General features: G+C 47.4%; 1 protein-coding gene across 5 annotated transcripts in view; it reads left to right on the forward strand.

Annotated features, from left to right (window-relative positions):
- LOC142786439 (receptor-type tyrosine-protein phosphatase T-like) overlaps window positions 1–14,014 on the forward strand; it is a 253,813-nt gene that overhangs the window by 91,307 nt on the left and 148,492 nt on the right. For all 5 annotated transcript variants that reach the window (XM_075884122.1, XM_075884121.1, XM_075884119.1 and 2 more), the window contains 2 exons: window positions 198–329; window positions 2,937–3,095. In XM_075884122.1, coding sequence (XP_075740237.1) covers window positions 198–329; window positions 2,937–3,095 — 291 coding nt within the window. The remainder of the gene's footprint in view (window positions 1–197; window positions 330–2,936; window positions 3,096–14,014) is intronic.

The following is a 14,014-nucleotide window of genomic DNA, read 5'->3' on the forward strand; positions in this document are numbered from 1 at the left end:
ACAGCGGCGCAGGCAGAAGGAAGGGCAAAAAGAACCTTCATCGAAAGATGAATGGCATGCTTTTCTTGTTGTGGGCAGTCGGTTAAGACCTAAGTGATTTGCGTAACTACCTTTTTGTTTTTTTTTGCTTGACGAGACAGAGAAGGCGTCACTGATTTGAGGGACGCATAACCGCACAAGAAACCTTTGTTTCGCAGGCTGCTTTGGAGGCACCTATGGCCAAGATTGCAGTTTAGTGTGCCCGAAATGTGAAAATGGTGGAGTCTGCCACGACATAACTGGGCAGTGCATCTGCCCACCTGGCTTCATGGGAGAGACTTGCAGTGTCAGTGAGTACAAAGTTCCATGCTTGTTCTGGATGGCTGAAAGACAAAGATCTCACAATGTACCTTTTTCTCTACGACAAAACGCCTTTACTGTACAGTTGAATAATTGATGTTAACCAAAAAATATCACTAAGCCGTGGTTGTGATAAAGAAATCTCTTCACCTGGTTCGTGATACAAATTCACTTGTAGCACTAACGGAGACTGAATTTCTTGGTGAAAGCTTGGCTACCCCGACAATGTTTATTCTCTACTGCTCATCACATGAAGCGCCTGCATTCCTCAAAGTTGCCTCTCGTGTGCAGTGAAATAAATTGTTACCACTAGCTGATAGCTCCGCAAAACCAACTGTGGTAATAACGAAAGGCGAAGCAATAACCGGTACGGTTGTTTCTCTTTACATGTCAGAATGTCATCAGGAATAACAAATATTTGACTACATATATTAGACTACATGCAGGCTTATCAGTATTTCAGCTATATTTTCTCAACCCCAACTTGCTCCTGTCAATGTGTTTGAGAAAGACTTTCAAAACAATTGAATCGGGGTGTACAGACCTATAGCTAGTAGGGATGAAGTCCTCTTTTTTACTTAGCCCTATTTACCTCCATATTTTTAGGGGCGATGCTTCTTATGTTGAATTCCAATGGAAGATCGAGAGCACTGGGCCGAAATGAGAACGAAGCGCGCAGATTCGAGCGGAATTGCTCTTGCCAAATCTGCGATTGGAACGCGCTTTTCTCGATGGGAGCAGTTGGTGAGCGGAAATCTATCGAGGGAGCACGAGAGGGTACCAGGGAGCATGTAGCGTTTTCTTAATCGTCCACGGATGTCTATCAGTGATTTGATAAAAGGCGGGCTCACAGAATACGTCAGGTGAACTTCCGGTCAAATCCGCCGATTTCGGTGGAACAAGAATTCTTGTTCCACGGAGCAATCCCTGATCTGCGATTGCTCTCAATCTGCCATTAGAACACCCAAATCACGCTCTCATTCCGTCATTGGAATGTGATTGCTCCACTTAGAGCAGAAAACTTGATATGGATCTGCCATTGGAATTCAACATTACAGCAAAGACTAGTCCCGCATCCTTGTAGCCACCTACTTTAGTTTTCGGAGTGCTCACTATAGATAACTCTGCTAATTGCTCATAACATGACAGACAGACGGAGAAAGCTCCTTCATCATCATTACTTCGTTGGTATGGCGTATTATATATATATATATATATATATATATGTATATATATATATATATATATATATATATATATATATATATATATATATATATATATATATATATATATATATTACACATTAATAATAAGATCTAAGAGACAATAATGTCAAGGAGAGTATAGAGGAAGGTATTACACCGAATCGTAATGTAAATATGAAGAAAAGTAGAAAAGTCGGTGAAAAGATAACTTGCCGTGGGCAGGATCCGAACCTGCGACCGTTGAATGACGCGTTCGATGCTCTACCGCTGAGGTACCTCGACAGCTATCCCCCCAGCCAGTTTATTGAGTTTATATGTGAATTAAACCTAGGAGTGTCAGTCAGCGCCACCAGAAGCCATGGCGGCGAGTGTGGCACACTCTTTTGAGCCTGTTTGGCGTCACGTAGCACATGAACATACTACGAGTGGGCAGCTGACCAATAGTACCTCGTATACAACCTAACGGCATCAAGTCTGCCAGTATTAGACCCTCGTTAATAAATAAGGGAAAGAAGTGTATACCTAAGGGCTCGTTTTTCCATGTTTTGACACAATAATAAGATTATCTAACACACAATAATGCCAAGGAGTGTATAGGGGAAGCTATTAGAACCAATGTAAAGTAAATAAGAGGAAAGAAAAGTGGGTGAAAAATAACTTGCCGTGAGCAGGAATCGAACTTACGACCTCCGAATGACGCGTTCAATGCTCTACCACTGAGCTATCATGGCGGCTATTCTCCTAGCCGCTTTATTGGGTTTATATGTGAATTTAAACATGGGAGTGTCAGTCAGCACCACTTGTAGCCATGGCAGCGAGTGTGGTACACTCTTTTTATGATAAAAACAAGCCCTTAGGTATACACTTCTTTCTCTTATTCATTAACGAGGGTCTCTGCTCGTCTTCGTCTGTGCTAAATTCTCACTGGCACATACGGGGGTGGGGGGAGTCCCACATTAAAGGGGGAGAGGGAGGGTGCTGCGTGGTTCTCCGATAAACTGCGCACTTGATGGTTTGCCACGGTAGCGCGTGCCTTATATGTCCTCGGTACGAAGATCACCAAATGGCTCACACAGTCCTAAGTAATGTGTTCTCACGGCGCAGTTGCGTTCAAGTGATAGCCAACCCATTGGTCGTTTCGATCGCAGCCGAGACCGCGTTTCTTTACGCCAGTGGTTTCCATGCTTCTTTTTATTTTAACGAAGCCTGGTCCTCAGCTAAAAATTTAGCAGATAGCCTTACTTTGTATAAACTACAAGTTCGCTGTCGTCGTTTCGTTTACTGTATGCTTGCTGGCTGTCATCGTTTTGTTTACTGTATGTATATGCATTTCGTTTACTGTATCCTTGCAACACAAATGTGACTCTTTTCCTGTGTAAACGCTGTCAGCCTGTGGAGATGACTTTTTCGGACGCTACTGTCAACGCCACTGTTCAGACACCAATAGGGACAGGAACGAGAAGACATGCGAAGGAATACTCATGTGCCTACCAGACCCATACGGCTGTTCCTGTGGAACAGGCTACTACGGTCCTTTCTGCAACCAGAGTGAGCATTCATGACAGTGCATACGTTATTTAGTCTGTGTTTTTGTCAAATTTCCTGACGCACCCATACGTATGATACCTTTTGCGCTACAACACATGCGCTTTGTGCCTAATTCACCAAGTCATTTCAAAGAATGAAAGCCGATAAATTCTTGCACGACACAAAGCAGTGCTGCAAAATGTGGGTTTAGCCATGGAATGTCTGTTTAACCCCGTGTTTAACTGTAACAGTATCTATACTAATCTTTTAAATGCAAAGCGTTTTTTAGCAAACTTCAGCGAGTTTGACCGTATCTGCCTGCCTGCCCTGCCCTGCCCTGCCCTGCCCTGCCTGCCTGCCTGCGACTTTTAGCTCTCCTGGCCGTTTGGATAAGGGGATCTATACCAAAATTGGTATGGCATCACGCGACTGTATGACAAGTATAAGTGACTATTCATAACTTGAAAATCGGGACATGTATGTCATGAATTACATGTCGTGGTCCTGCTGCTCCTGTGGCGGTTTCGTTCACATGACATCACAAAAGCTGGTATCGTATGACATGACTGCATGGCGAACACGCCCTCCCGTGGAAATCAGGACATGCCTGTCACGTAAGAAAATGACCACATGCACGCTCATAATGCCCTTTTGGTCGTTCCGCTGGCTTCATATACACTAAATTCGGTATTACATGACGTGAATGGTTGATGAAAGTATAGACGGTTTTGGTGTTTGTAAACAAACTGGCTCGCGCCGAACAGCCTACCCCAGCAGACTTGCGGTGTGGCACTTCTGGCAATGTTGTTATAATGGTTCCGGTGGTGTTTTCGTGATGTGTTTGAGTTTGCTGCTCTATTCTTTCTGGCGCATACCTGAGGATGTGTTTGAAGCAACGTACAGTGGTTACATAAAGGGGCTCGACGTAGCGCACGGCAAGCACAGGCGCGGCCACTGCTGCAGGTAACACGGCTCACGTGACCGATGGGCGCCGCACAATATACCCGTCGTCACGTTCCGATGAGCGCGAACCCCTGCTCCGTGTTACCTTTGATGGTGGTCGTGCCTATACAAACAGAAAGTGCATAAGTTGCTGAAGGAGCTTCTCAGCAAACTTGATTGGGCAAGTTGGTTCTGCATGTCGACGATGTAGATGCGCTTTGAAGACACGGACCCGTAATCGACAGCGCACATCTGCCTTTTCCCCTGTCCGTGTCTTCAAAGTGCACCCACATTACCGAAATGCAGAAGAAGAGAACTAACAAGCTGTTAAGGAGCTTCAGTGTATGATCTGCACCTACCACTGCGTAGCTATTTATGCTTGTATTCAGCCGTGTCAACGAAGGCATCTGTGTCGTTTGACCCATAGCTTTGAATAATTTTCTCTGCTCTGTTCGTGCATCTACCCTTGTTGTAACCTCATAGTATGTTCTTGGGTAAATTAAGTACTAGAAGCTTTTCTGGAATTTATCACGTGGTCGTCCTCTTTTATATATACTGATTGTGGTAATATATTCCTTGCTTGCATAGTATATTCTATCCAGCCTGAGATATTCCTTCCAGCTCGAGATGTGCCGTCTCCCCGAGATATTTGTTGGGCTACTAAGAGTTCCTCCAGTGTGTTGTGGAGTCCTAACTCCAGAAAGAAGGTCCGTGCTCGTACTGATGAGAATCACTTGTGCTGGTTTGTACACCTTCTTTACCAGGCTGCTTACTTTTGTATTTTAGGCTGCAAATTAATTATAAAATGCTGCAATGTATGTGATCGGACTGATTTTGAAGGATTGTATCATCCGTATGATACTTTCTCCCCTCTTACTCTGGTGCTTGTTGGTGATTCTTTTGAATGATGTCATGGTGTGTCCTTTTTTCGTGTCTAATTTTTTAAAAAGGTTTTCCAGTTTTTACGGTTGTCCTCGATTGCAAGGGTTAATATCTTGAACTGGTTGACAATAGGGATATTTCGGCCATTCCTTGTGCCTACCTGAATTGGATCATAGGCCTCGTTTTTATCATATTCGGTGGGAGGCGTACTGCTAACGATGGGCCAGTACAAGAAAAGCTCAGATGTATGTGCAGAGCATGTGAGACTTCTTATCAGGTGTTCCTCTGCTGTGCCTATTCCAGTCTGTAGTCTTCTATTGAGCAATCGGTATACCATCACAGACCCAGATAGTGATATATTCCGCATAGATGAAATGGTGTAGGGATTAAATTTGGTTCAGTTTCTCAGTCAGTCTTATGATTGATTGAACAGCATCGGGGACAGAGCCTTGCGGCATGCCGCACAGCCGATGTCGATCTCTCACCATTTGAGTCCTCCAACTGAGATGACTGTTGTGCAGTCAGATTGGAAGCTCGTGACGTAGATATACATCCACTGCCCTAGTCTTATTCGTTCGACGTTCTCATATATTGCTTTATGGTTAGTATTATCGAAATTATTTTTCAGGTAAAGACCCAAAATATACCTTGTAGAGCGCGTTTTATAGTCGACTATAACATGCCTAAGTTGAAGCATCGCATAGTGTGTGGTGTAGGGGGCCTGTCCTATGTACGGCTGACGCAGAAACCGAACTAATGTTTCAGCCGCACACAGTCGTACCGTGCACGATTAACGTCCCCTATCTGTAGCTAGTCTCATTGCAACTACACGGGTTCGAGCGAATAAGGCAACATGCTAGTTCAACAAAACGACACTTCATTGCTAGGCATTAGCAATGGCGTGCAAATGTCGCAAGGAGATAATACGTAAAACAAATGTAGACGTTTACTCCTTGTACGTTCACGTCCTCTTCTCGCAGGGGGTTGCGGGTTCGACCTCCTCTTTCCTTTGGCCGGTGTCAGAGAGCACGTGTGGCCATCCGCACGCTAGTTTTCTGACCCGTCATCATGCACCACATATATATTGCCACATGGTTTGCTTGGGTGAGATCGAAGAGTGAAAGAGGACAAAGACGATCTCTCTGAGCAGCTGCTTGGCTAGTCGACTAAATGAGCCCATTGTATCAAGTTTTGTCGTGAGTAATGTGACAAGCATTTCTTCCTGGGGTGGTACGTATCATACCCACATCGCCCCATTAATAACACTGCAGAAACAAGCGTTACGCATCATTACATTTTCCCATCGACAAGCAGAATCTTCCCCGCTGTTCTATCAGCTCCGTGTTTTGCCCCTTCATCATCTGTTTAGGTACAGCATTGGTATTTTATTTTTTAACGTCTTGCACGATCACCTTGTCTTAGATATTCTCCCTCATTGCATCACTAATAATCTCAATTCAACGCGCTTTGCCTCACGCCAGAATCTCTTACTTCCGTGTATACACACTAACTACGGCAAACAAATGATTCTATTCTCGGCCATTTCGCTCTGGAATTCACTTACCTCTGATATTAAATCTTCTAAATCACTTTGCGTTTTTAAATCCAAACTAAAAACTTTCTTGTTAGGCCCTTCTGTTTGATTGAATTGTAACTGTATTATCATGTCTTTCTTTTGTGGTATTCATATCCACATTTTTTTTAGATTGACGATGTATTCCTTTTTTTTAGTGCTCCTGCTTATTATTCTAATGTTTTTTGTTTTCTTTTGTTTTTTCATCTTTCTCTTTTTTATGCTGTGTTTATGCTGTGTTTTTTTGCTGAAAATGTATTTCAATGTTGCTTGATGATTACCTTTTTTTTTTTCGTGGGAGGTCCCAAGTGGGAGGTCCCGCCTGCGGTTCTTACCTTGGGACCTCCCAGTGAATCTGTACTCATGCACTTTTCCATGTTCACACTTGATGAATAAAGTATTATTATTATTATTAAAAAAAGAAGACTGGTGGAGTTGCTGGGTACAACGACTCACGATCCACCTGATGCCCAAGACCCCGTCCAGCAGCCGGAACATAAGCCCTGCACCCGTGGACATTCCTGTTCATAGACTAAGCCGCCGCCAACGAGGCCTACCGCCTGAGAGCCAACCACTGACGCAGCGACAGTGACTTCGACACAAGATCCCGTGCAAGCTCTGACACCTTCCACGCCGATCTACTGCACCGTCCAGAACCCGCTCATGCCTAGCCCCTTTCACGGAGAGCAGCATGAAGATGTTGACGACTGGCTGAGTGAGTTCGAACGTGTCGCAGCGATCAATTACTGGGATGATGCCGCGAAGCTCCGGAACGTGTACACTTGCCTAAAAGACGGTGCCAAGACAAGGTTTTTGAACAGGGATGATGTTCTGACATCTTGGCGCGAGTTTAAGCGTCGCCTCCTGGAGACCTACAGGCGTCCCGACCGCCGCGAACGGGCGGAGCGTGCACTACAATCACGCATCCAGATGCCCAACAAGACCGTCTCGATGTACGTAGAGGACATGACACGGCTTTTCAAGCGAGCGGATCCTGCTATGGCAGAAGAAAAAAAGATGCGCCACCTCATGCGTGGTGTGAAGGAACAACTTTTTGCTGGTTTGGTGCGTAGTCCCCCCAAAAGTGTTGCTGAGTTCCTTACTGAAGCGGCAACAATGGAGCGAGCACTGCATCAGTGGTCTGCTTTGTTTGACCGTTAAGTGAATGCTGCCTCAACTCCCGAAATTTTCGCCACCCCTGGGAGCCAGAGCCCCGAATAGATTCAAGAGATCATCCGATCTGTCGTTCGGGAAGAAATGGAAAAGGTGTACGGGACAAGGCAAATCGATGTTGGTTCTATCACCAGTGTCATCCGTGACGAGGTCCAGCAGGCGCTGCACACCTATCGTTTTCTGCCCACGTCAGTTGATCGGGGAACGGCTCCTGTGTCTACTGACAGTCGCCGTCGTACGTACGCGGAAGCCTTGCGATCTGCCACTCCTCTTTCTGGTCAAGGAGTCCCGACCCAGCCAGTGTCGCACGTCTCGATCCAGACAGTGCCGCACGTCCCGATCCAGACAGTGCCGCACGTCCCAATCCAGACAATGATGCCGTCAGTCGCGATTCAGTCAGCGCACGCTGATTTGGACATCGATAGTCGCCGTGCACCGACGCGCAAGTCTGATCTCTGGCGTACTCCAGACAGACGACCCCTCTGCTATCATTGCTGTGAGGCTGGTCACATTTACCGCGAATGTCCATACCGGCAACTTGGACTGCGTGGATTTTCCGTCAATTCCCCTCGTCCCCGAATTAGTCAAAGGCCAAGGGATATCGAAGAGTATCTCGCGCAACAGCGTGCACCCTTTACACGACGGCAATCGCGGTCACCATCTCCGAGGAGACCCGCAGCCACTGGGCCACGTTTCGTGGTGACGGCACGAGAACGCTCCCCGAGCCCTCGTCGGGAAAACTTAAGGCAGCGGCCTTCGGGGGCAAGGTTGCTGGGACTCAAAGTGCGGAAGACCTCCCATTGACGCTTGCATGCAACGCCGAAGGCATTTCGTCAGAGAATAATCGCAGTACCGAATAAACGCCGACATCCACATCTGAACCTAGTGACCGCGTGACACTCGACATACCTGTGCTGGTTGACGGTCTTCAGGTCAGTGCATTGATAGACACTGGTGCAGACTATTCGATCATCAGCGGGAGGCTAGCGAAAGATCTGAGGAAAGTGATCACGCTGTGGAATGGAACGCGAATTCGAACAGCTGGAGGACACGTTGTAACACTGCTGGGTCGCTGTACCGCAGGAGTGAAAATTCGTGCATCAACGTTTGTGCTCAGCTGCCTCGTTCTTCGCGACTGTTCGCGTCAGCTGATTATCGGCATGGACTTCCTTCAGAAATACGGTGCCATCATAAATCTCCGTGAGCGCATCGTGACCTTCTCGACTCAAGGCGCAACAGATCGAGACGCCGATAACTGCCGTAGGCCTGCGCTGCGTGTTACTGACGACAGTGTGACGCTACCACCTCGAGCAACTGTTCCCATCGAAGTCACTTGTGAAGACTTCCAAGACGGCGACGTGGTGGCTGAAAGCAACCTATCACTTCTGCTGCTCCAAGGTGTATGCGCTGCCCGAAGTGTTGTGCGCGTCCGTGACGGACAGTCAACGATACTAGTTACGAACTTCAATTACGAGCACCGGCATCTTTTTCGTAGAACCACCCTAGCTTATGGAGACCCTGTTGCCGACGTCGCGGAGTGCTTTGCGTCCGAGGAAACGCATGAGGATGAGGAATTTCCAGACCGCATTGACTATAATTGGACGCTGTCAGACGAGAGAAAGGCTGCACTTCATGACCTTTTAAGGGAGTTTCGATCTTGCTTCGCCTCTTCATCTAAAGTCCATCAAACACACCTCACGAAGCATCGAATTATTACCGACAATGACGTCCGCCCCATGCGGCAGCAGCCTTATCGCGTTTCTGCCAAAGAACGCGAGGCTATTCAGACACAAGTAAAAGCGATGCTTGGTGACGGGATTATTCAACCATGCAGCAGCGCTTGGTCCTCGCCAGTTGTTCTAGTAAAGAAAAAAGACGGAACGCTGCGATTCTGTATTGACTACAGGAAGCTTAATAGTGTCACAAAAAAGGACGTCTACCCGCTTCCACGGGTCGACGACTCCCTCGACAGGTTACGACGCACGAGGTATTTTTCGTTCATCGATCTAAAGAGTGGCTATTGGCAAATTGAAGTGGATGAACGACACCGAGAAAAAACCGCGTTTTTGACTCCAGACGGACTTTACGAATTCCGAGTTCTTCCCTTCGGCCTCTGTTCCACACCAGCCACATTTCAGAGAATGATGGATACAGTTCTGGCTGGCTTGAAGTGGCAAAGCTGCCTTTTCTACCTCGATGATGTGGTCATCTTTTTCGAGAGCTTCGAAGAACATCTGAAGCGTCTGAGAAAGGTTCTGGAAGCCATTCGCACAGCTGAACTCACGCTGAAACCCCAAAAATGCCATTTCGGCTATGAAGAGCTGAAATTTCTGGGACATATCATTAGTGCGGATGGAGTGCGACCTGATCCAGACAAAACTGCTGCTGTCGCCGCCTCCCTGTTCCATCAGATAAAAGAGCAGTACGCCGTTTCCTCGGCTTGTGCGCGTATTATCGCCGATTTATCGCCAACTTCTCGAAGATAGCTGAACCTCTTACGCGACTCACCCGAGATGACGTGCCCTTTACTTGGGGCGCAGAACAAGATACAGCGTTCACAAAGTTATGACAGAGAATGCAAACAGCCCCTGTTGTTGCCCATTTTGATGAGGACTCTGCTACAGAAATTTATACAGATGCCAGCAACGTCGGACTTGGCACTGTCCTTGTACAACGACACAGTGGTGTTGAGCATGTCATAGCTTACACCAGTCGTACTCTTTCTCGAGCCGAAACCAACTATTCTACGTCAGAAAAAGAATGCCTTGCAGTCGTGTGGGCGACGACCAAATTTCGGCCTTACCTCTACGGTCGTCCCTTCAAAGTCGTGACGGACCACCACTCGCTCTGCTGGCTGACAAATCTCAGAGATCCATCCGGCCATCTCGCACGGTGGAGTTTGCGTTTGCAGGAGTTCGATATTACGATTGTGTACAGGTCAGGGTGCAAACACGAAGACGCCGACGCGCTTTCTCGAGCACCTGTGGGGAACGCTGTCAGAGGCTCCGAAGATGAAGATGCCTTTCTCGGAGCAGTTAGCGACTCCGAATTTATGTCAAAGCAATGGGCAGACGACGAATTACGCCCAGTAATTGATTCCCTGAAAGGCCGACTCTCAGGTCCCTTAACACATTGCTCGCGAACTGTCCTCTTTTTGTCTAATAAGAGGCATTCTTTACAAGAAAAACGCTTGTGGTAGCGACAAAGCCTTCCTACTCGTTGTTCCTACCGACATACGTGATGAGATCCTCCTTGCGTACCACGACGAGCCCACGTCAGGACATTCTGGCTATTCGCGAACTCTCGCCAGAGCACGCCAACAGTATTACTGGCCGCGACTATCAACTAGTGTACATCGATATGTGAAAAGCTGCCTTGAGTGCCAGCGCCGCAAGACTCCGCCTGTGAGACCCGCGGGCCTGCTCCAGCCGATCGCACCACCACGGACACCGTTTGACCTCGTGGGAATGGACCATCTCGGGCCCTTCCCTTTGTCGTCCTCTGGGAACAAGTGGATTATAGTTGCGACAGATTATCTCACGCGTTATGCTGAAACAAAAGCGTTACCCCGTGGCACGGCCTCTGAAGTCGCGCAGTTCTTCGTGCACCAAATCATCCTACGGCATGGTGCCCCGTCATGCGTGATTACGGACAGAGGGACGTCGTTTACAGCACGAATGATGGAGGACATTTTTAAACTGAGTCACAAGTCATCGAAAAACAATGGCTTATCACCCGCAATCCAATGGACTGACAGAGAGGCTTAACAAGACCATAGTGGACATGCTGTCAATGTACGTGGACGTACAACACAAAACCTCGGACGAGATTCTTCCATACATCACGTTTGCCTACAATACGGGAACGCAATAAACAACGCGATTTCCGCCTTTCCGACTTGTTTACGGACGCAACGTGCGAATTATGCTCGATGCTATGCTTCCGTGCGAAAAAAGCAATGAACTTGCTCAAGATGCTGAGCAATACACTCAATACGCCGAAGAAGTTTGCCAGCTAGCTCGCATAAACACCAGTCACCAACAAGATGCAGACGCACGGCGTTACAACCTCCGCCATCGAAATGTCACCTACCACCCTGGGGACCGAGTGAGGGTGTGGATCCCTGTCCGACGACCAGGCTTATCCGAAAAACTCCTAAGCCATTATTTTTGACCGTACAAGGTTCTTAGACGAGTCACAGATGTTACCTACGAGTTATTTCCGGACAGCGCAGCGTCTTCTCATCGACAGCTTCGGCCCGAAACTGTGCACGTCGTTCGGCTGAAGCCCTACTTCACACAGTAGCCCTCGTGGTTTCACGTGCTACGACATGCCGTGACTTTGCGTTGCTGCTGCTGTTTGTGTTCTCCTGTGTTTTTATGCCTTCTCTTTTTGTGCTTGGCGCAAGCGTTGACGAAACTTCCTCATTTGCGCTGCGAGTACTGGCACTCTCCCTCTTTTGGTTCTCTATATCTGCGTGTGTACACCTTCATTTTTTTTATTTATGAGCATCGAGTCGATGCTTTCAAAAGGGGGGACTATTGCCACATGGTTTGCTTGGGTGAGATCGAAGAGTGAAAGAGGACAAAGACGATCTCTCTGAGCCACTGCTTGGCTAGTCGACTAAACGAGCCCATTGTATCAAGTTTTGTCACGAGTAACGCGACAATATGACATCTATATCAGCAATCTCTGCCAGTATACTGTATCACCAGAGCCACTCTTGACAATATCCATGAAAATGTCCAGCACTAACCGAATTTATGGGGTCCTGGCCTTCAATCAGGACCTTTGGGCACGTTAGTGGACTGAACGGCTCAGTTCTGGCCTGGACAAGCAAGTCTGGGTGATCTAGCAGGCCAAAGAAGCTACCGGGACTCAGGGTCTCTCCATTAGCTCTTAGGCGGGAGCCGAGCCTAGCAATCTGCCGGAAATCATTGAAGGTTACCTCTCTCTCTATTCGCGGAGTGAATGTTGATGAGTGGGACGAAGCGTCCATGAGTCCGTCCGCGCTTCCGTTTGCCTGTCCATGCATTAATCCATACAACTGTCTGTGTGTCCGTTCATGCGCTCGTCCATCAGGTCCGTCTGTCCGTTCATCCATCCGTCTATGTGTCCGCCCGTTCTTCCTGCTGTGCAAATGTCTGCCTGTACACTTTTTCATGCGTCGTCGTGTCCGTCCAGTGGTCTGTCTGTTTGTCTGTCTGTTTGTCTATGCGTTCGTCCGTCTATCTAGTGAACACTTCGAGTATACCGCCATCTGGCATATTTTCATCCCATATTCATCACATAGAAGTACCACCGACCAGCAGACATTGCAATGACTAAATAAGAAGTGGCTACCTACTACTACTACTACTACTACTACTACTACTACTACTACTACTACTACTACTAATACATACATCGCGGGCGCACGATCCACGACTTGAGGAGCTTCGCCCCTGAAACAGTACCTACAAAAAGAGAACTATTCTTTATTGTGCGACTCGGCATGCCTTCTCGTAACACAGATGTGAGTGATTTCCTTATTCCAGATAGTCGAAATTCGCAGCCGACGCCCACTGTCTGTTGATCAGTCGCAGCTGGTCCTCGGGGCTTAGAGACGTCAGACGCGCCGCCCTCCAAATGTTCTTGTATGCTGTGGGTGGGATACTTATATTGTTCCGGCATCCTAATAACTTGCAGCCTCCGGACGGTACCTGCATTTCCTGCGGAATTCGTCGGCTTACATTGCGCGGTGGAATGTACCATGTAGATAGTTTCCTGCTTAGAGCCTCCTGCAAGCTAGTGTTTATTCTCTAAGCCACCTTTTGTTAACAGGTAGAAAGTGGCGTCGTGGCTTACTCTAGCGTGCGAGTATTTGCAGGTACCTTTTAGAATATTTGATCCTCCTCGATTCCGTAGTCAGAATAGCGCTGCCGAGAGCCTGGTGCGCATTTTCTCAGGCTGTGGCGAGCGCCAGTTGGTCGCGCGCTAGGTACACTTACCCCGGTGTGCAGAGGTTTTACGCATATTCGAAAGAAACAGGCTGATTTTGATAACTTGTAGTGATGGCTAACTGAATGTCCCGTTTATCTGCGGTGGTTGCATCACTTGCATGTGTCGAAGGAGCAGCGAGCTTTCTACCTGTTTCATGCACCACGCTGACTTCATATTTATTTAGCACTATCATTTTATTGCACACCCTCGTTCTTCTAATAGACAGATAGGCGCTACTATAACAGTGATGCTCATGCTTGTCGTCCCTTGTCATATCCTGAGTGCGTGTTTTTTTTTGTCTTTATTTATTTGTCGCAAAAAAATATACACGCATTGGGGTAGTATGTACAGAAGGAGGTCCCATAGCACAAGGCTGAAAGGGGACCTC

This window comes from Rhipicephalus microplus, unplaced genomic scaffold (assembly GCF_043290135.1).
Source record: "Rhipicephalus microplus isolate Deutch F79 unplaced genomic scaffold, USDA_Rmic scaffold_24, whole genome shotgun sequence".
Classification (NCBI taxonomy): Eukaryota; Metazoa; Arthropoda; class Arachnida; order Ixodida; family Ixodidae; genus Rhipicephalus; species Rhipicephalus microplus.